The 23,141-nt window shown below is 35.6% G+C and overlaps 1 protein-coding gene across 3 annotated transcripts in view; it reads right to left on the bottom strand.

The window, feature by feature from the left end:
* Positions 1 to 1,379: 1,379 nt before the first annotated feature.
* Positions 1,380 to 23,141, bottom strand: part of SGO2 (shugoshin 2) — a 58,145-nt gene continuing 36,383 nt past the window's right edge. For all 3 annotated transcript variants that reach the window (XM_055290144.2, XM_055290145.2, XM_055290146.2), the window contains exons 6-9: positions 15,491 to 15,720; positions 11,373 to 14,285; positions 9,816 to 9,966; positions 1,380 to 1,719 (exon numbers count right to left, since the gene is read on the bottom strand). In XM_055290144.2, coding sequence (XP_055146119.1) covers positions 1,704 to 1,719; positions 9,816 to 9,966; positions 11,373 to 14,285; positions 15,491 to 15,720 — 3,310 coding nt within the window. In that variant the 3' untranslated portion in view covers positions 1,380 to 1,703. The remainder of the gene's footprint in view (positions 1,720 to 9,815; positions 9,967 to 11,372; positions 14,286 to 15,490; positions 15,721 to 23,141) is intronic.

Genomic DNA, 23,141 nt, shown 5'->3' with positions numbered 1-23,141 from the left:
TTTTCCAGGCTTCTTTTCACTTGCCATACCTTAGAACATTTTCCCATGTTATTTCATTTATGTAAACACAAAAATTTTATTGTGAAATTTTCCAAACTTTGCACATAAAAGAGTGCAACTGGCATCTAACTGCCCTGCATTGAGCTTTAACAATGGTCAACGTTTTGTCATACTCCATTATTTGTAGTATTTAAAAGCCAATCCTGGACATATTTTAGCCCTAAATACTTCAAAAACACATCCTTTTAGTCAGCCACAATGCCATTTCACAGTGTCTAAAAAATGTCTTTTACACTTGACTCCTTTGAATCAAACAAGAGCTGTGCAATGTATTTGCATGTGGTCTCATCAGTCTCTTTTGATCTAAAACAGACTTTTTAACACTGTTAACACATTGAAGAAGAAACCAGGTCAGTTGTTCTATTGAAATGAACCAGTTTTTGAATGTGGCTAATTGCTTCTCCCTGGTGTTGTTTTTCTACTCTACTTATTTCCTATGCACTAAATACTAGATCTAAAGCTTTGATTAAATTCAGGTTCAATTTCTTTTGGGGGAGAGGGCAAGAACACTTCATAGGTGGTACCATATAATTAATATTGCAGCACAGCAGGAAGTATATGATGTCTGGTTGTTTCATTTGTAATGATGCTAACATTGATCCGTGGGTTCAGAGGGCTATTCCTTTGTAATGAATTTCTCCATCAACATTTCACCTAATTGTTTTACATCCATTGTTGAGCATTGCCTAAGCAGTAGTTTTAATAGGGGGTTGCAATTTTTCTAATTCTATCATTTCTTCTTCATTCATCAACTGAGATTCTTTGAATAAAACTATCCATCCTTCACTAGAGCTATTGACTAAACCCCTCCAGCACTCTATACCCCTACTGCAGTCTCTCAAAGCGTGGTACTAGGACAACCCTCGGACAGACTTACCTGAAGCATCTGATTAAGATGTAGATTTCTGGGCCCACCCCGTTAGTGGTCAGATATTGTCTAAAAAAGTTTTCCATCTAGGTGGAATAGAGTTTGAGTAGTCATTTGAATTCAATAAACTGTGTATTGATCTCAGATATGAACAGGATTTATTACTACTTATTACTGGAAGAGTAAGTGATCAAACCAAGTTATAAAAACCAAATTCAAAAGAGCCTGAAAGGTTAATCTCCTCCTCTGAGTCATCAGATTACATATAATAGAAGTAATACAGAAGCTGACATTCAACGTGTATTTCTGAAAACAGAAGAATGAAGGGAGAGAAAACGGGCCAGGGCAGGAGGTGGCTTTTAAACCCTTTTAGATGTCCACATATATTGAATGGGTTAAAAACACACAGCAAAACAAGACAACCTAGTATACAAGATAACCAATGCAAAGGTATGTATTAACACATTTTATTTGGTTAAAAGGTTAATAGCTATTGTTTGGTTAAAGGCTACTAGGTAAAAAGAAGCTTAAATAAACAAGAAGATAAGTTATATGATGACCAAAATGACTCAAAAAGTTTAATGTTACAAAATAGCTATTTTATGCACATATATCTATTAATAAACATTAAGAATGGACAAATCAACACTCCATGAAAGGCCAAACAAAACAAAACCTTTTCATCAAGCATTTTATCTTCTTGATACTGGTTATATTTCTGTTTTGATTCCTTATGCTTTGAAAATTCAGAAAAACCAGAATCCATAAATTCACTTCATCTTCTCATCTTGCTGCAAAGTAGAAAAAAAGGAAGATTAATAACAACCCAAAATTAATGCTTTTGCTGTGAAGCATGGAGAAGAAAATTGTTTCATCATATCAGTAGAAAAGAAGTTTCCTCAAACCATAAGCTTTGTTAAATATTTGAAATACTCTAATTTTTCTTAAATCTTACAGTTCTCACTATCAGAGTATTTCAAATAATTCATTTCAAATATTTAAGAAAAATTAATCAACATAGATTTTATATATTATGTGTTTATTACACAGTTCCTTTTTGTTAGAAATTTAGCATATGTTCAAGAACATGTGAAAATATACAATTTAAAAACAAAGTAAGTGCTCATGTTCCTATACCCAGGTTAAGAAACAAAATATTACACCTCCAGTGTGCCCCTTTCTGATCACATCCCTCTCCTCCCCCAAAAAGGGACCACTATCCTGAATTGTATTATCACTCCTTTCTTTATAGTTTTGTTTTAAGCACTTGTGTATTGCTCTCCTAAAAAGTATATTGTTTGGTTTTATCTATGTTTGATAGATATCTTTATATCAATGGAATCGTACTGTAGGTGTTTTTCTGTGACTTTTTCCACTCAACATCTTCATTCATTTTCAAGCCTCTCCTTTATTGAAACATTAAACATTTTATATTCTGTGTCTGATTGCTGTTTCTGCTGATACCTTGTTCCCTGTGTATGTAATGTTTTTCTTTACTATGAGGTAGCCCTTCATTTTCCTTGGAACTTTGGCTGTGCAAAACATGTTGAGGTTTGAGATGGACAACTCCCTACAAAATATTTGCTTCTAATAGACAATAGGGCACTATAGTTCATGCACTAATTATACTAAATCCTCTGCTTAATTTCAAAATATTGTGAATTCCAGCTATAATCTGCAATAAAGGCTGTATTTTGGTTATGGATTCTAAGGAAAGATTTTTTTCCTCCTTAACTCAGCACCCAAGTTATTCCCTGGGGCTGAGCAAGCTAGTGGGGAGGTTATTTTTAGTTTGCTCTTCTACTGAGAAAGTAGATCAACTTTATGGAAGATCTATTAGACTCCTTATTTTGGATAAACCCTAGGATTTGTCTTCTGTCCCTAGCCCCATAGGGCTGTGAATGCAATGTTTAGGTTCACCTAGTTAGACAAATATCTTCAGGATAAGGTCAGTTCCCCTCTGAGTTCCTGCTATCATCTGATCTTTGATCTGAGCTTTTCTTACTTTCCTACTAAAAGAAATGTTGGTTAGCTAATAGTCATTAGCTAGGAAATGCGTTCAAGGTATGTTTTCTTAGTATTTTACCCAATAATTTTATTTTTTCAGTAAGAGGGTAGATTCCTGCACCTAATACATCACGTTTCAAGATATGGAGTTTAGTTATATTTTACATGCATGTGTGTAAGTGTGGTTTTTAGATGAAACACATAGACATGGTCCCAAATTAAAAAAGGTATACAAGATTAGGTGGAAAGGTCTCTTTCACTCCTTTGTACTCCTCTTCAGAGCCAGTGTGATACCACTGCCTTGGGTAATTAGATAGAGTTTAATTAATCCTTTCAAAAGAAGTACCTATTCTAAATAAAACATAGCAAAATGCTGTGAGGAAATAATGTTCTATTTTAGTTTAGATGTACAGTGCATGCAGATGATTTGCTATACAGCTTAGTTGGTAAAATTTTTAAAAGCCACAACATTTAGTATAAATTCTGAGTGATGACCATCCAGTTGCCACTTTTTTTTCTTCCTTCTTTTTGGATTGGAAATGGTATGCACTAGGTGTATCACAGCTTCTAGTAGCTCCCATGAAAGTACATCCTAATTAAAGCTGCTTGCTATTATGGAATGATCATCACAGGTATTGAAGATAGGAGTGGTAGGAGTTATCAGGAAGGTCACATAAATATGTTTTTAAAGTCTTTATCTCTTAAAGACTTTAAGTCTTTAGTCCAGAGCACTGAACATGACAAATGAGGGCATTTTTAATATAATAAGGGCCATAATCCAAAATGAATAAGTAACAATTATGATATTTACATAGCAAAAGGCAGAGCAACCACCTTTCTAAAGCAAAAACTACAGGAGATACATGGAAACACAGGACACAATAGATTTTAATATACCACTCTTAGTATAACCTTAGTACAAAACAGATCACTTATTTACAAAAAATAAGTAAAGAGACAGAAGATCTAAGCAACATAATAAATACAGTAAATCTTATGGATATATATCAAACTTCAGACCTTGATTATGGAGAATACACATTTAAGCACTCACAGCACAGTTATAAATGCTGATCCTATAGTAGGTCACAAAGAAAATATTGGCAATTTCCAATTTCCATAAAGCAGAAATATTACAATAAATAATTTCTGACCAAAATGCAATAAAACAAGATTTACAAATAAAAACAAAAAACCAGAAAGTTTCATCTACCTGGAATTTTTAAAACCTCCTAATAACTCCTGAAGAAAAGGAGAAACTTAAAAACGACATTGAAAACACTATGTATCAGAATGAAGATACACTGAAAGCACTGATCAGAGAAAAACTGATTGCAAAAGACACTTTTTAAAAAAAATTTGTTTTTTGTGTTCTATTTACTTATTTTTATTTTTAATTTTTTGAGTCAGGATCTTTCTCTGTGCAGTGGCACAATCATGGCACACTGCAGCCTCGACCTACCAGGCCCAAACTATCCTCCCACCTCAGCCTCTCTAGTAGCAGCTGGGACTACAAGCACATGCCAACATGCCTGGCTGATTTTTAAATTTTTTGTAGAGTGAGGGTCTCCCTGTGTTACCCAGCCTGGTCTCGGACTCTTGGGCTCAAGTGATCCTCTCACCTCAGCCACCCAAAGTGTTGGGATTACAGGTGTGAGCCACTGTGCCTGGCCATAAAACACTGTTATCTATATAAATGAAAGAATAAAAACAATAAATTGAAATGAGAAAACAACAATAAAGTAAATCAAAGAAAACACAAAGAAGGAAATAATAAATATGAAGCAGAAATCAGCGAAGTAGAGAACAGAAAAACAGATCCAATTAATAAATCAAAGTCCTGATTTTTTGGAAAACTTAATAAATAAACTACCTAATTTGATCAAGAAAAAGAGAAAAAGAACAAACACAAAAAATAATAAGTGATATAGGTAAAATAATTATGGGAAAAAAGATTTAAAATTAATTTACATGTCTAATTCATAAAAGATAATTTGCAGACTTTTACGCAAATAAATTTGAAAACTTAGATGAAATGGATAATTTCCTATGGAAATACAAATAACAAAAATTGACCCCATTACAGCAAAAAAGCTTAAACAGACTAATTTTCACACACACAAAAAATAGTCAACGTTATTAAGGAACTATCCCACACAAAACAATAGTAGGTCCAGATGGTTTCAGAGGGGGATGCTAACAAACTTACAAAAACCAGAGAGTCCCAATGTTCTAAAATTATATAACATACAAATAATTATAAACATAAATTATAATGCACTATCAATTATAATGAAATATAAATTATTTCATTAAAGGAACCAAGACAGTGACTTTCTTGATTCCCTTAATATGATACCTAGGCCAGATAAAGACAATTCAAAGGTGGATAACTATAGACTCACATCAGTTATGAATGTTGATATAAAAATTCTAAACAAAATATTTTGGCAAACTCAATTCAACATCACATTATGAAAAACATACTCCATGACCAAGTGAGATTTATTCCAGGAAAGCAAGGTTAGTTCGGTACTAGAAAACTCATCAACAGATGCCATGTTAATACATGTAAGGAAATAAAGTATATTATTATCTTCATAAATGCTGAACAAGCTTTTGACAAAATTCAACAATCATTCATGATAAACACTCAATAGGCATCAAGGGGCATCTTCTTAGTAAATTATGTACATATCTTAATCCTACAGCAAGTATCTTGTTTAATGGAGAGACAAAAATACTTCAACAGAAGTATTTCTACTAAAATCAGGAACAAGGCAAGCATGCCTACTATTCCTGCTACTAATTTAACATTGTACCTAAATTATTAGCCAATGCTAATATAAAAACAGTAAGAGGCATACAAACGGGGTAATGAAGTAAAACTATCTCTATTTTCAGATGATATCATACTATACCTGGAGAACTCAAGACAATCAGTGAGATAAGAGAATAACAGAGTTCAGAAAGTAGCAAGATACAAACTGACACAGAATTCAACAGCTTTCATATATATGAACAACATTGGGCATCAGTTACATGTCCATATATAATAGCAACAAAGAAAATACTTGTAGACCAGTGGTTTTCAACTCAGGATGATTTTGCCTCCCAGTTGAAATTTTGCAACATATGGAGACATTTTTGGTTGTTATAAATGTGAGGGTGCTACTGACATCTAGTGGATGGAGGTCAGGGATACCGCTAAACATCCTACAATACACAGGACAGCCTTCCATAAAAGAAATATCTAGCCCCAAAGGTCAACAGTGCCAAGGATATGAAACTGAGCCAGACAAGTCAATACCATCCTAAGATTCATTTGGAACAACAAACATTCGAGAACAGTGAGGGAAACAATGAAAAAGAAAAACCATGAGAGGATACTAGCCCTACCAGGCATTAAAACATACTATAGATCCTCTACAATAAACAAGGAGACCACTGGCAAAGGTGATGAGATGTCTCACTTCCGAGATGACATTTTGTTATATAAGACTCTATCCTGCTAGAGGACTTGCTCTAGAGATTCTCCACAGCTGGCTTTGAATTAAGTGGCCATGCTGTAAAGGAGGCCGTGTGGCAAGAAGCTAAGGACAGCCTCTAGTCAACAAGAAGAAGATGAAGCACTCTGTCCAGAACCACAAGGAAATGAATTCTGCCAACAACCTGTGTGACTTGGAAGCAGATTCTTCCCCAGCACAGCCTCCAGATGAGAACCAGCCTGGACGACACCTTTAGTGCAGCTTTGTCAGACCCTAAGCAGAGCACCCAATTAAGCTGCGTCCAGATTGCTACTTAAGCCACTAGGATTATGAGAATATTGTTATGGAGTAATAGATAACTAACACAACACAATATAAGCAATGAGCATACCTAGTGCTCAGATCTGGGTTTCTAAGCAAAATTCTTTAATTAAGGGAACCAGGCTTCTCAAAGAAGTGCCTGATTCTGGCACTTCTCACTAGGGTGAGCCTGGAACATGCTGTGTGTCAGAAAGTAAGAAAGTGCTCCAAATAGTATGAAGTCATGTCAAAAGGACACGGAAGCCAACCTGAAGGAACTCTTAGTGGTCAAAGTTGGAATAACTTGAGCAACAAAATAAATATTGATGGTATTGGACTTTCATCTATAGAACAAAAGAGATATCCATGATCTATGTCTATATCTATATCTATATCTATCTATAGAAAAGACAACTCTTCCTTACAGATGAATTCCAATTACTGTAGAAGGAAAGGGAGAAATCAAAAATCACTGCTAGTAGTACCCACAGTAGTAACTGTTGCAGGCAAAATCCACCAATGGATGCTAAAATTAGTGGGTGAAAGTTTGAGAAATGGAATATATAGACTTAAAGTATCTCCCTCCCATGTTCATTAACAATAGAGGAAAAGATTGTGACTTCACAGTTAAAAAACCCAGCAGACACCACCTTAACCAAGGAATCAAGGCTAACATGACTAGTAATGAAACATGTTGACATCATGAAGCCTTGAAATGAGGCAAGAAGGACATATAATTTCTGTGAAATATTTGCCAAAAAAGCACAATTGCATTGCAATCATGAGAAAACATCAGACAAACCCAAACTGAGAGATATTCTACAAAATAAACTGACCAGTGGTCTTCAAAGGTGTCGAAGGCAGAAAAAAAGAAAAGACTGAGAAATTGTCATAGGTTGGAGGATGCTTAGGAGAAACAACAACTAAATGCAATGTGGGACTCCAGATAGAATTCTGAAACAGAAAGTGACGTTAGTGAAAGTCTATAGTTTGTTAATAGTATTGTACCAATGCTAATTCTTTAGTTTTGATAATTTTACTGTGAGCACATAAGACATTAAAATTGAGGAATGCTGGGAGAGGACCATATGGGAAACCTTTGTATTATTTTTACAACTTTACCATAAGTCTAAAATTAGTTCAAAATAAAGTTTAACTTACAACTCATTAAAAGGCAAATGACCCAACTGAAAAATGGGCAAAGGATCTCAACAGGCATTTCTCCAGGAAGATACACAGATGACCAGTAAGCACATGAAAAGACACTCAACATCATTAGTTAACAGGGGATTGCAAATCAAAACCACCATGCAATATCACTTCATACCCACTAGGACGGCTAGAATCAGTCATAGAAAAACAAGTGTTGGTAAGGATAAGGAGAAATTTTTAAAAATCATCATCATTGGTAAGCATGTAAAATGGTACAGCAGTTTTGGAAACAGCTTGGCAGTTCCTCAAACAATTAAACAGACTCAGCAATTCAACTCTTAGGGATATATCCAAGAAAAAAAAAATACTTTACACACAAAACCTTGCAAAAGAATGTTCATAGTAGCATATTCATAATAGCCAAAAGATGAAAACAACCCAATTGTCCATCAAAGGACAAATGGATGAACAAAATGTGGTATATCTACACAATGGAATATTATCCAGTCATAAAAATGAATGAAATACTGATACATGCTACAATATGAAAGAAACTTTAAAACATGCTGGGTGAAAGAAGCCAGTTGCAAAGACCACATATTCTATTATTCCATTCATACGAAATGTCTAGAACAGGGAAATCTAGAGAGACAAGAAGTTGATTAGTGGTTGCCTAGAATTGGGAGGATAGGAAAGTGATAACTAAAGGGTACAGGGTTTCTTTTTAAGTAAAGAAATGTTCTGAAATTGACTCTGGTAATGGTTGCACATATTGATGAATATACTAAAAACCAGAATATTGTACACTTTTTTTTTTCTTTTTTGAGACAGTTTCACTCTGTCACCCAGGTTGGAGTGCAGTGGTATAATCTCAGCTCACTGCAACATCTGCCTCTGGGTTCAAGGTGACTCTCCTGCCTCAGCCTCCCAAGCAGCTGGGACTACAGGCGCGCACCACTATGCCCAGCTACTTTTTGCATTTTTAGTAGAGATGGGGTTTCACCACGTTGGTCAGGCTGGTCTTGAACTCCTGGCCTCATGCGATCCACCTGCCTCAGCCTCCCACAGTGCTGGGATTACAGGTGTGAGCCACCACATCTGGTCTAAATTGTGCAGTTTAAATTGTGTGAATTATATCTCTCAATAGACGTTTAAAAAAAAAAAAAAGAAAGAAAAAAAAAGAAAGGCCCCTTGGTCCTTAATTTCACTTTTAATTTTCTTTTACCCTGCCTTATATTACTGCCATCTGCTGGTTATTGTTTTAAAATACTCATGAGAATCATTCTTTTTTGTTAGATGTGATCATTGTTGTCTAGTTTTGCTAAGAACTTTAAATTCTTACTTTTTAGAGAGAGACATATAGAAGTGTTTTAAGAATTAAATGACTCAATATTTGAGACTCTAAAATACAACAAAAAGGATAGATGAAGCAAATACGACAAAGTGTTATAACTGTTGAACCTGAGGAATGGATAAATTGGAGGAGGGCACTATTCTCTTTGTTGGGGTATGTTTGAAATTTACAAAAATAAAGAGAAAGGACTGTTATTCTTTGAGAGTAAAGGACACATAAACCACTTTGACTTCTAGGGAACAAGGTAGGAAATAAACAAATGGGGTAACAAAAATAGCTTGCAAATCACAGGCCACAAATTTTAAAAATTATAAGTGTCAGGTTACAATTTAAAATATGACAGTAGTATAACTGGGAACTAACCAAAAGTAAATCAATTTAAATACAGACAATCCTCCAACCCCCTAAAAATAGCCTGTCCAAAGGACATATTTCTTCAGATCTTACCCAAATCATACTGTGGTTGTTACATATCAATAATATACATTTTATTGAATTATCAGAAGTGCTCAAATACTAATTCAGGCAGAAATTTTTTTAAGGATATATTTTATAATGGCATACTAAAATTATTTGAAATACTTACCCTCTGAGGCTTGGTTCTTTAAAATGGAAAGGAGTACACCTTCTTCTTCTGCTTGTCCGTTCTGAAGATAGATCTTCTGACTTATTTTCAGATTCAGCAGTGTTATTTGAAACAAAACTGGTATTTGTCAAGTCCTGTAATGGTCTATCGCCTGAAAAGAATATTATTTTTCACAAATATTTTTAAAAGTATATAGAGATACAAATAGATATGAGCTATATAGTGGTTTGCAAATCACTGCAGCAAATTTTAAATCTTGATTCAATTTTGAGAGGAAAGAGACTAACATTTGAAACAAACTGTCAAAGTAGCCTGCAACTTTTTTATTCTGAAATCACATATGGCTCCCAAAAGTTCATCCTAGTTCAACTCTTTTCATGGAAGCACACAAATTACAGTTCATTCAACATATATGCCATTGATCACTCACTCTGTGTAAGGCACCATGAGGAGCACAGAGATAAAAAATGTCTCACCAGTCCTCTAACAAATCCTGCAACTCTAAACCTTTGTAATTCTTTTGCTTCAGTGTGCTTTTACCTGGAATTGACTTACCCACCAAAACCTTAGGGATCTACACACATATATTGAAATAATAGGCTCTCAGTAAAAATTTTTAATTGGTATAGGAATGTTTAATGTTACAAAATTTCTAATGGCAAAAGAATATTTTTAGGATCCACTGTTAAGGAAAAAAAAATGAGATAAGTAGTGTTATATATAGTATGACTTCAAATATATATTTAAAATTCCATAGATTTGGGTCTGCATGCACATGGCAAATGGACTAAAGTTCTCCCAGGTGATTTTTTCCCCCTCCCTTTTTCTGACTCTCTCTACTTTTGATTTTTTTGCAATGAGTACTATTTTAATAACTGGGAAAAAAATAAAAAGTAAATACTACAGGTAAAAATCTTACTTATCCTTTAGGGCCTAAAATGCTACCTATTTAAGGATGTGTTTGAAGATTCCTCTAGTCAAAATTACTCCCCATTATATCCCTTAGCATAATACATGTGCTTAAAGAATCGTTTATTCCATCTCACCATGATGTTTGTTACATACACGGAATCTGAGGAAAGGGGGTTGGTATTGTTTATTTTTCAGTCCTCTATAATATCCAGAAGGGTTTGATCACATTACATATATGTTGTTGAATGGGGAAAGAGTCTCACCCTCAAGAAACATGCAACTGTCTTCAGTAAAATAAAAACCAGTACAATTCATTATTATATACATTTAAAACATTCAGTTTCCTTCAGATGTATGAAAAAGCAAATTATTTCCCTATGGTCTTTATTAGGCAACTTTGTGGTAAAGGCCAAATCCATTTGTAGTTGTAAATGTCCAAGATACTCTCACTGTTATTTCCCAAAGTATGAAACTTTCTTTATTCCTTCATGCTATTTCTATGGATCATGTACTCAGTTATATATTGTTTTTAAATTCCATAAAAATACCAGTTAGAAAATACTTCATTGGCTAAGTAAAAAAAAAAAAAACAAAAAAACAAAACACTTCTAAAACTTTATCATTTCATAATGATTATTAACCTACCTATTTCTGATTTTTGGGTTCTCCGGTTGACTTTAAATTTCATCTCGTTCATCTTCTCATGCTCATCATCACTTACTTGAAAGGCTGGTGAGCACTCCAAGGCAAAGTTTTCTTTTATTATCACATTTTTACTAGAAGAAATGCACAAAGGTTCTAAACCTTCACGAACACTATCAAAGGAAGAATCTTGTATGTTAGGTGAATGTATCTCAGACAAAGATCTAAATGCCTTTGTGTAAAAGTTTGGCTTATTTTTGACCATTTTCTCATTCTCCAAATTGTTTTCCTTATCAGCTTGTTCAGATACAGTAGACTTTCCCTGAACGCTGTCAAGTATTCTTTCCATTACTTCATGGCTCTCTGGAGAAGGATCTATGGAGGTTTTCCTTTTCTTTGACTTAGATGTCATTTTATCTACCTTTTTAACCTGACACTCTCCTTCTTTTATTTCTTCCACAAAAGGGAGATCTCCTTTTTTATTCAAAGTGGTAGTGCTTTGCTTCTGAGTCTTACATAGTTCAACTGGGTTTCCTGGATCAGAATCTGCTTCACTAGTAATATGTTTTAAATCAGATTCTAAGGAGATAGATGTCTGTGAAGATTCTGTTAACTGTGAAGCAAGTTTGTTCTTACCTTTTGTCAAAATGTTCTTTGCCTTGCATGATGATTCCTTCTTACGCTTTTTAACTACTTTGTAGGAATCTAAAATTTGATCACAACTTTCCTTTTCATTACTGTTGACTTCCATATAGTGTTCATTGATAATGTCTTGGCATTCAAGTTTTTGTTTAGATTTATTTACTTTAAAATCAAGATCTTTTGTACAGCTTTCTTGGACATGTACATCTTTATCATTATCCTCATATATCTGGTTCATTTCAGAAATTATTTCTGTCTTCCAATTCACTTTATTCCTGAGCTTCTTATTTATTTTTGATTCATTTTGCTCAGCAGATTTCCTATCAGTAACATACTTTTTCAAATCCAATATATTCTTGGTGTCATAATCACATAAATTTCCATTATCTTTGATGAGAAGATCAACTGTTTGAAATTCATTTGTGACTTGTAGATTTTCAGAAATTGTTTCTTTATCCTTTGGGGTCAGAGAGAAGAAGTCATCTTTTTCTAGGTCATGTACACCTTTGTTATCATTCTCATATATTTGGTTGGTTTCAGGAATTATTTCTGACTTTTGATATACATTTGATCTAGGCTTCTTATCTATTTTTGAATCATTTTGACAAGAAGGTTGCATATCATAGACATGTTTCACCCCCAAAACATTTTGAATCTCAGAATCATACAGGTTTCCACTATCTTTGGTAGAAAGAGCAGGTGTTTCAAACTCACTTGGGTCTTCTAGGTTTCCAGGGATGATTTCCTTATCTTTTTGAGTTAAAAAGAGTGAGTGACTTTTAACTGTGTATTCTATACTTTTGTCATTATCTAAATGATTCACTTCAGAAATTATTTCTGTCTTCCGATTTACTTTCTGCCTAAGCTTCTTATTAACTTTTGATTCATTTTGCTGAACTGGGTACATATTGGTGATCTGCTTTTGCAAACCCAACACATTCTGGGTCCTATAGTCACATCGATTTTCATTATCTCCAGTAGAAAGAGCTGGGATTTGAAGCTCTTTGGAAACTTCTATGTTTTCAGAGATAGGTTCTTTATCCTCTTGGGTTTTGAAAAAAAAATTACCTTTTTTTAGGCCATGCACCACATCTTTATCATTATCCTCATACATGTGGTTCATTCCAGAAATTATTTCTGTCTTCCGGTTTACTTTCTTTCTAAGCTTATTAATGTTTGATTCATTTTGCTCAGAGGGTTGAATATCAGTGACATATTTTTTCAAATCCAATATATTGTGGGTCCCATAATCACATAAATTTCCATTATCTTTGGTGGAAAGATTGGCTGTGTGAAATTCATTTGTGACGTCTAGGTTTTCATAAATGGTTACTTTATCCTTTTGGTTTGGGAGTAAGTTATCTTTTTCTAATTTGTGAATCACAAATGTCTGTCTAGAAGCTTTACTTTTATTACAAGTTAGGGAATTCTGACCCTTATCAAATTTACTCTCCTGGTGAAATTTACCTGAACTTTGGGATAAAGAGGATGTTTCCTCTTGCTCATTTGTTATTCTTTTCTCCTTTTTATTACACTGTACATTTTCTCTGTCACCTTGTTCAAAGCCAGTTTGAAGGGTCATTTTCTTCAGTTCATTCACCTGAGCCAGCTGTTCATTACTGAAAATAAAACCGGGATCTTCTGCATCCCTTTTGCCATCCAGGACATCATATCTTTCTGGCCTGTTTTCAATCTTTTCCCCAATATCGACATCTGAACTATTTTTAAACTGTCTCTTTGATCTTTCTCTCTTTTTTTCAGAGCTGGAATCTTTCACTTTTCTGAAAGTTTTCATTCCATGTTCATTTGGTTTTTTATTACTTTTCTTTTTAATGCCTGTTGAAACTGTGACAATTTTGCTGACTTCACTAGCAGTTAAATCCATGTCAGCATCATACATAGTTTTCTGCAATTGAAAGTCATCATTATCCTCAACTTGATTCATGCACTCTGCATTAGGTTCTCTGGCAGACTCAGAAGATAAGCCAGGAAGATCCTGTTTATTTCTTTGCATTTCAGTATCTGTTTCATTAGTATGACCATTTATCTCATCACTGCAATTTAATTCTGGACTTGAAATGTGTTGTTGATCTAAAGCTGTTGCACAGGGAGTGTCTGCAGAAAGATTATTTGATTCCCAAGATGACCCACGCTTCTTCCTTTCAGTCACATTACTAGGAGATGGTTTCTCCCATCTGTGGCCAATAGATTGGGCGTTTCTCATCTCACTTATTAGAGAACTCTTAGAACTTTGGTCTGAGTGGGAATGGCTTTCTATTAAGAAAAGGAAAACAAAACTCAGAAATAAGTAATGAAATAAATAAGTTACTTTAAACAAATTAGATTCGAAATCAAGCTGTTTCACAGATATAATTTCTGACAATGTGTTCTGCTTAGATCCTAACATTACTAAGAATCTATGCTTATAAGAAAATCAGTTAGAAATGATGAGTACTCCTAAATCACATTTTACATTTGTATCTACAGAAAATATATGCTGAGAATTCTGCCTCAGCCCCAACAGTAGGGTGGAGTACAGCCAACAGTAGAGCCATTAGCATACATTTCTAGAGTGGAAGGAGGCCAGCAAATGAACCCAAATAATAGTGATAACTCTGAAAAGGATTGCTATCAGCTAAAATTTCTATAAATTATATATACATATATTAATATGTTTGTATGTGTGTAAATACATACACACATGTATATATGTATACTGTATACATTATATGTATACCATATATATGTGTGTATATATGTATATATGTATGTGTATATATTACATACATATACATACATACACACACACACACACACACACACATTTTCAGAAAGGAAAAACAATTCTAAGCTCTAAATTCAAAATTGTTATAGTTCCATATCCCAGTCTGAAAATCTATGGCAAATCTGTAAGCACCAGACTACACCACAGATTATCATTTAGGAATACTATGTAAATAAAATGTAAATGCCATCTTTTTTCTTGCTCAACCATTACCCAGACTCAAGTTTTTGCTTTACCATTAATTAATTGGTGATGATCTTGAAAGAGTCTCTATACCTATCTAGGCCCCCAATTTTCATATCTACGAAAAAAGAGGGTAAAACTAAGTAAATATATGGTATCTTTCAAATCATAAGCTAAGATATCATATCTACGAAAAAAGAGGGTAAAACTAAGTAAATATATGGTATCTTTCAAATCATAAGCTAAGATATCAAGAAAAGCTCATTAGGTCCATTTATTTCTAAATATTTCTTCCAGAGTAACAGTATTAGGCCACTGTGGATCTGATGTTTGTCAGCATATTTACTTTAAAATTAAATCTATCACCAGCAGTTTTAAATGGCAGAAGTTAGCAAATCTGCAACATAAGAGAGCTAACTTATTAACTGTTATACATAATTGCCCTCAGGAAGAACATCTGATGAATGTAACTAATACAAATACTCAAAATGAATTTTTAAAACAATCTTACCTCTGGGAGGTACATCAACTATAGAAGAAATATGTTCTGAATCATCTAATCCATATACATTTTGATTATTTTCTTTAAGAAATAACACTTCCAAATTATCCTGAGTTGATAAAGGTTGTGTTGTTGATCCTGAAGAGGGAATATCAGGTAATGTCTTTGATTTAATATTGTTGTCACACTGCATTTTCTCTTTATCATCATCTTCATCATCATTTGAAGTTAATGGAACCCTAAAGGCAAGTGGGAAGGAAATGAGAAATTATGTATTTTATAAATTTTCTTTAAATGCATGGACAGTTATTTCTATATTCTATTTAAGATCGAACCACAAATCCACCTGGTACTTTTTCAAGTTCAATGAAGACACTTAAAGGTAGGAAATGAGTAGTTCCTACTAGAACAGAACTTGGAAGGAAACAGGAATGCTTCTTAACCCCTTAGTCACAGTGGCCCCAAAAGAAGATAATTTATATATTCACTTCTTGTGCTATTTGAAGATTACTATTAAGGAAATGAAAAAAGTTCAAATGTACTTACAAATAGCCATGTATAATATTTATACTTTTCATAAAATTAATTCTATGTAATACCCAAAAATCTTCCTTTGGTTTCTAGAAAATATAATTGTATATAAAATTATGTGTGAAATAAGTTTGCTATGTTTCCAAAAGGCATCCAAGTACCCTAAAATCATTATTCCTAGAGTAATTAAATCTATGGGAAGAAAACAGACCGAAATCCACAGAAATAATTTGATAAACTGACATATTTGAATTCAAAGAATGAAGAGTAATATCGTCCACAAACAGTAAAGAGCTGTCTTGTATTCCAAGGAAATCACAGATATTTTAAAATAATTTTTAATAAGAAGAATAAAATATTTCTGATAAATATTTACGAGAAATTTAAAGGCAACTACCAGTAGAATAGCTGTTGGGTGGAAATTTCTATACCACTTGAGGAAACAAGTTAACAAAAATAAACAGAGAGGTTCTGCTTCTGGTAATGGCTAAAAGTTACTATCAGACCAACCCTACCTAACATAATGACTATAAATTCTGGACAAAATATTTAAAAAAACAACTACTAGAAGTTAGTGAATGGACAAAAAGCAAGTAGAGAGCTAACGAAGGGGGTGCCGACACTTGGAAGAAGAGTGAGTTTCCCATTGTTTTACAGCCTCAGCTGGTGCCACATTCAAAAAAAGTTAGAAACCTACAGTCTTATTGGTTCCAGGTTAGAATTCAGGGCAACTATAACAGCTGTAAAGTGATGGGGGGGAAATGTCAGATAAGACAGGTAGAGAGGAGAGCCCCAAATTTTGTGTATAAATGCGCACCAAATATCTAGCTGACCTCGGAATCCCATATATATGAGGAAGATTCGAAGCAGCCTATCTAAGGATAAAACAACTAAAATGAGATTTCAGATGTTGCTTATTTTGGGTTCAGACAAGGTTACTGGCTATTAAAATTGAAACATCAAAACTCTTTGGGAGAGCATAACTGAATCTACATTTTCTCCAACAAGGGATACACAATACCCAGGTGCAATCTAATATTATCCAATATATGAAGCAATAGAGAAACATGATTTAAACTCACGTGGAAAAGATAATCAAAAGAGAATGATCCTGATACACAAATGGCCAATAAGTACATAAAAATACACTTGACATCATTAATTATTAGGGAACTACAAATAAAAACCACAATGCGATACTACGTCATACTCCTAGATGGCTATACTCACAAGAATAGATAATTATTAACAAGTGTTGGTGAGCAGATGGAGAAATCAGTGTCAAAATACTGTGCTGGTGGGAATGTAAAATGGTGCAGAAGCTTGGAAAAACAATTTGGCAGTTTCTCCAAAGGTTAAACATGGAGTTACCAGATGACCCAGCAATTCTACTGCTAGGCATATATTCAAGAGAACTGAAAATGTATGTCCACACAAAAATTTGTACATGAATGTTTATTGCAGCATTATTCATAATAGCCAAAAAGTGGAAATAACACAAATGTCCATTGATGAATGGATAAACAAAACATGGTATATCCATACAACAGAATTATTGTCCCTCCATAAAAAGTAATGAAATGCTCATATGTGCTACAACGTGAATGAACCTTGAAAACAATACGCTAAGTGAAAAAAGCCAGACACAAAAGGCCACATATTTTATGATTCCATTCATATGAAATATCCAAAATGGCCAAATCCATTTAGACAGAAAGTAGATTAGCAGTTGTTAGGGGCTAGGGGAGTGGAGAATGGGAAGTGACTGCTATAGATATGAGAGTCCCTTTTAGAGATTGAAATATTTTAGAATTGAACAGGGTGAAGATTCAAAGCTTTGTGAATATACTAAAACCACTGCACCGTATAGTTTAAAAGGGTGAATTTCATGTGATAAGAAATTTTATGTTAGGTGAATTATATATCTGTTTTTAAAAGTAAATACAAGAAAGGAAATAATTTAAAAATAGACACCAATGAAATATAAAACATAAAATTGAGAAAAACAAAATCAATGAAGCCAAAAGCTGAGTTTGTTAAATGAACAATAAAATTGACACACCTCTAGCTAGTTTGATTAAACATACAAATTACAAAAATCAGGAAAGAAAGGTTTTCACTACAGATGCTACAGTCATTAAAAGAATAAGAGAGGTTGCAAGATGACCAAATAGGAACAGCTCCAGTCTACAGCACCTAGCATGAGCGATGCAGAAGACGGGTGATTTCTGCATTTCCAACTGAGGTACCAGGTTCATCTCACTGGGGCTTGTCAGAGAGTTGGTGCAGGACAGTGGGTGCAGCCCACGGAGTGTGAACCCAAGCACTGTGAGGCATCGCCTCACCTGGGAAGTGCAAGGGGTCAGGGAATTCCCTTTCCTAGCCAAGGGAAGCCTTGACACACGGCGCCTGGAAAATCAGGTCACTCCCACCCTAATACTGCGCTTTTCCAACAGTCTTAGCAAATGGCACACCAGGAGATTATATCCCGCGCCTGGCTCAGAGGGTCCCACGCCCACGGAGCCTCGCTCTTGCTAGCACAGCAGTCTGAGATTGAACTGCCAGGCAGCAGCCAGGCTGGGGGAGGGGTGCCAGCCATTGTTGAGGCTTGAGTAGGTAAACAAAGCGGCCAGGAAGCTTGAAGCCCGTGGAGCCCACTGCAGCTCAAGGAGGCCTGCCTGCCTCTGTAGACTCCACCTCTGGCAGAGGGCATAGCTGAACAAAAGGCAGCAGAAACTTCTGCAGACTTAAACGTCCCTGTCTGACAGCTTTGAAGAGAGTAGTGGTTCCCCCAGCCCAGAGTTTGAGATCTGAGAATGGACAGACTACCGCCTCAAGTGGGTCCCTGACCCCTGAGTAGCCTAACTGGGAGACACCTCACAGTAGGGGCCGACTGACACCTCATATGGCCGGGTGCCCCTCTGAGATGAAGCTTCCAGAGGAGCGATCAGACAGCAACATTTGCCATTCTGCAATATTTGCTGTTCTGCAGCCTCCACTGGTGATACCCAGGCAAACAGGGTCTGGAGTGGACCTCCAGCAAACTCCAACAGACTTGCAGCTGAGAGTCCTGACTGTTAGAAGGAAAACTAACAAACAGAAAGGACATCCACACCAAAACTCCATCTGTACGTCACCATCATCAAAGACCAAAGGTAGATAAAACCACAAAGATGGGGAGAAACCAGAGCAGAAAGCTAAAAATTCTAAAAATTAGAGTGCCTCTTCCCCTCCAAAGGAATGCAGCTCCTCGCCAGCAACGGAACAAAGCTGAATGGAGAATGACTTTGACAGGTGGAGAGAAGAAGGCTTTAGACAATCAGTAATAACAAACTTCTCTGAGCTAAAGGAAGATGTTCAAACCCATCACAAATAAGCTAAAAATCTTGAAAAATGATTAGACAAATGGCTAACTAGAATAAACAGTGTAAAGAGGACCTTAAATGACCTGATGGAGCTGAAAACCATGGCACGAGAACTATGTGATGCATGCACAAGCTTCAGTAGCCGATTTTATCAACTGGAAGAAAGGGTATCAGTGATTAAAGATCAAATGAATGAAATGAAGCAAGAAGAGAAGTTTAGAGAAGAAAGAGTACAAAGAAATGAACAAAGTCTCCAAGAAATATGGGACTATGTGAAAAGACCAAATCTACGTCTGATTGGTGTACCTGAAAGTGACGGGGAGAATGGAGCCAAGTTGGAAAACACTCTGCAAGATATTATCCAGGAGAACTTCCCCAACCTAGCAAGGCAGGCCAACATTCAAATTTAGGAAATACAGAGAACGCCACAAAGATACTCCTTGAGAAGAGCAACTCCAAGGCACATAATTGTCAGATTCACCAAAGTTGAAATGAAGGAAAAAATGTTAAGGGCAGCCAGAGAGAAAGGTTGGGTTACTCACAAAGGGAAGCCCATCAGACTAACAGCAGATCTCTTGGCAGAAACTCTACAAGCCAGAGGAGAGTGGGGGCCAATATTCAACATTCTTAAAGAAAAGAATTTTTCAACCCAGAATTTCATATACAGCCAAACTAAGCTTCATAAGTGAAGGAGAAATGAAATACTTTACAGACAAGCAAATGCTGAGAGATTTTGTCACCACCAAGCCTGCCCTAAAAGAGCTCCTGAAGGAAGCACTAAACGTGGAAAGAAACAACCGGTACCAGCCACTGCAAAAACATGCCAAAATGTAAAGACCATCAAGGCTAGGAAGAAACTGCATCAACTAACGAGTAAAATAACCAGCTAACATCATAATGACAGGATCAAATTCACACATAACAATATTAACCTGAAATGTAAATGGGCTAAATGCTCCAGTTAAAAGACACAGACTGGCAAATTGGATAGAGTCAAGACCCATCAGAGTGCTGTATTCAGGAGACCCATCTCACATGCAGAGACACACACAGGCTCAAAATAAAGGGATGGAGAAAGATCTACCAAGCAAATGGAAAACAAAAAAAGGCAGGGGTTGCAATCCTAGTCTCTGATAAAACAGACTTTAAACCAGCAAAGATCAGAAGAGACAAAGAAGGCAATTACATAATGGTAAAGGGATCAATTCAACAAGAAGAGCTAACTATCCTAAATATATATGCATCCAATCAATACAGGAGCACCCAGATTCATAAAGCAAGTCCTTAGTGACGTACAAAGAGACTTAGACTCCCACACAATAATAATGGGAGACTTTAACACCCCACTGTCAACATTAGACAGATCCATGAAACAGAAAATTAACAAAGATATCCAGGAATTGAATTCAGCTCTGCACCAAGCAGACCTAATAGACATCTACAGAACTCTCCACTCCAAATCAACAGAATATATATTTTTCTCAGCACCACATCACACTTATTCCAAAATTGACCACATAGTTGGAAGTAAAGCAATCCTCAGCAAATGTAAAAGAAGAGAAATTGTAACAAACTGTCTCTCAGACCACGGTGCAATCAAACTAGAACTCAGGATTAAGAAATTCACTCAAAACCGCTCAACTATATGGAAACTGAACAACCTGCTCCTGAATGACTACTGGGTACATAACGAAATGAAGGCAGAAATAAAGATGTTCTATGAAACCAATGACAACAAAGGCACAACATACCAGAATCTCTGGGACACATTTAAAGCAGTGTGTAGAGGGAAATTTATAGCACTAAATGCCCACAGGAGAAAGCAGGAAATATCTAAAATTGACACCCTAACATCACAATTAAAAGAACTAGAGAAGCAAGAGCAAACACATTCAAAAGCTAGCAAAAGGCAAGAAATAACTAAGATCAGAGCAGAACTGAAGGAGACAAAGACACAAAAAAACCCTTCAAAAAAATCAATGAATCCAGGAGCTGGTTTTTTTGAAAAGATCAACAAAATTGATAGACCACTAGCAAGACTAATAAAGAAGAAAAGAGAGAAGAATCAAATAGACACAATAAAAAATGATAAAGAGGATATCACCACCGATCCCACAGAAATACAAACTACCATCAGAGAATACTACAAACACCTCTATGCAAATAAACTAGAAAGTCTAGAAGAAATGGATAAATTTCTGGACACATACACCCTCCCAAGACTAAACCAGGAAGAAGTTGAATCCCTGAATAGACCAATAACAGGCTCTGAAATTGAGGCAATAATTACTAGCCTATCAACCAAAAAAAGTCCAGGACCAGACGGATTCACAGCTGAATTCTACCAGAGGTACAAAGAGGAGTTGGTACCATTCCTTCTGAAACTATTCCAATCAATAGAAAAAGAGGGAATCCTCCCTAACTCATTTTATGAGGCCAGCATCATCCTGATACCAAAGCCTGGCAGAGACACAACAAAAAAAGAAAATTTTAGACCAGTAACCCTGATGAACATCGATGCAAGAATCCTCAATAAAATACTGGCAAACTGAATCCAGCAGCACATCAAAAAGCTTATCCACCATGATCAAGTGGGCTTCATTTCTGGGATGCAAGGCTGGTTCAACATATGCAAATCAATAAATGTAATCCAGGATGTAAACAGAACCAAAGACAAAAACCACATGATTATCTCAATAGATGCAGAAAAGGCCTTTGACAAAATTCAACAGCGCTTCATGCTAAAAACTCCCAATAAATTAGGTATTGATGGGATGTATCTCAAAATAATAAGAGCCATTTATGACAAACCCACAGCCAATATCATACTGAATGGGCAAAAACTGGAAGCATTCCCTTTGAAAACTGGCATAAGACAGGGATGCCCTCTCTCACCACTCCTATTCAACATAGTGTTGGAAGTTCTGGCCAGGGCAATCAGGCAGGAGAAACAAATGCAGGGTATCCAATTAGGAAAAGACGACGTCAAATTGTTACTGTTTGCAGATGACATGATTGTATATTTAAACAACCCCATCGTCTCAGCCCCAAATCTCCTTAAGCTGATAAGCAACGTTAGCAAAGTCTCAGGATACAAAATCAAGGTGCAAAAATCACAAGCATTCCTATACACCAACAACAGACAAACAGAGCCAAACCATGAGTGAACTCCCATTCACAATTGCTTCAAAGAGAATAAAATACCTAGGAATCCAACTTACAAGGGATGTGAAGGACCTCATCAAGGAGAACTACAAACCACTGCTCAATGAAATAAAAGAGGACACAAACAAATGGAAGAACATTGCATGCTCATGGGTAGGAAGAATCAATATTGTGAAAATGGCCATACTGCCCAAGGTAATTTATAGATTCAATGCCATCCCCATCAAGCTACCAATGACTTTCTTCATAAAACTGGAAAAACCTACTTTAAAGTTCATATGGAAACAAAAAAGAGCCCGCATTGCCAAGACAATCCTAAGCCAAAAGAACAAAGCCAGAGGCATCACGCTACCTGACTTCAAACTATACTACAAGGCTACAGTAACCAAAACAGCATGGTACTGGTACCAAAACAGAGATATAGACCAATGGAACAGAACAGAGCCCTCAGAAATAATACCACACATCTACAACCATCTGATCTTTGACAAATCTGACAAAAACAAGCAATGGGGAAAGGATTCCCTATTTAATAAATGGTGCTGGGAAAACTGGCTAGCCATATGTAGAAAGCTGAAACTGGATCCCTTCCTTACACC

Source organism: Symphalangus syndactylus, chromosome 8, assembly GCF_028878055.3.
Source record: "Symphalangus syndactylus isolate Jambi chromosome 8, NHGRI_mSymSyn1-v2.1_pri, whole genome shotgun sequence".
Lineage (NCBI taxonomy): Eukaryota > Metazoa > Chordata > Mammalia > Primates > Hylobatidae > Symphalangus > Symphalangus syndactylus.
This window is presented reverse-complemented; position numbering and strand designations above follow the sequence as displayed.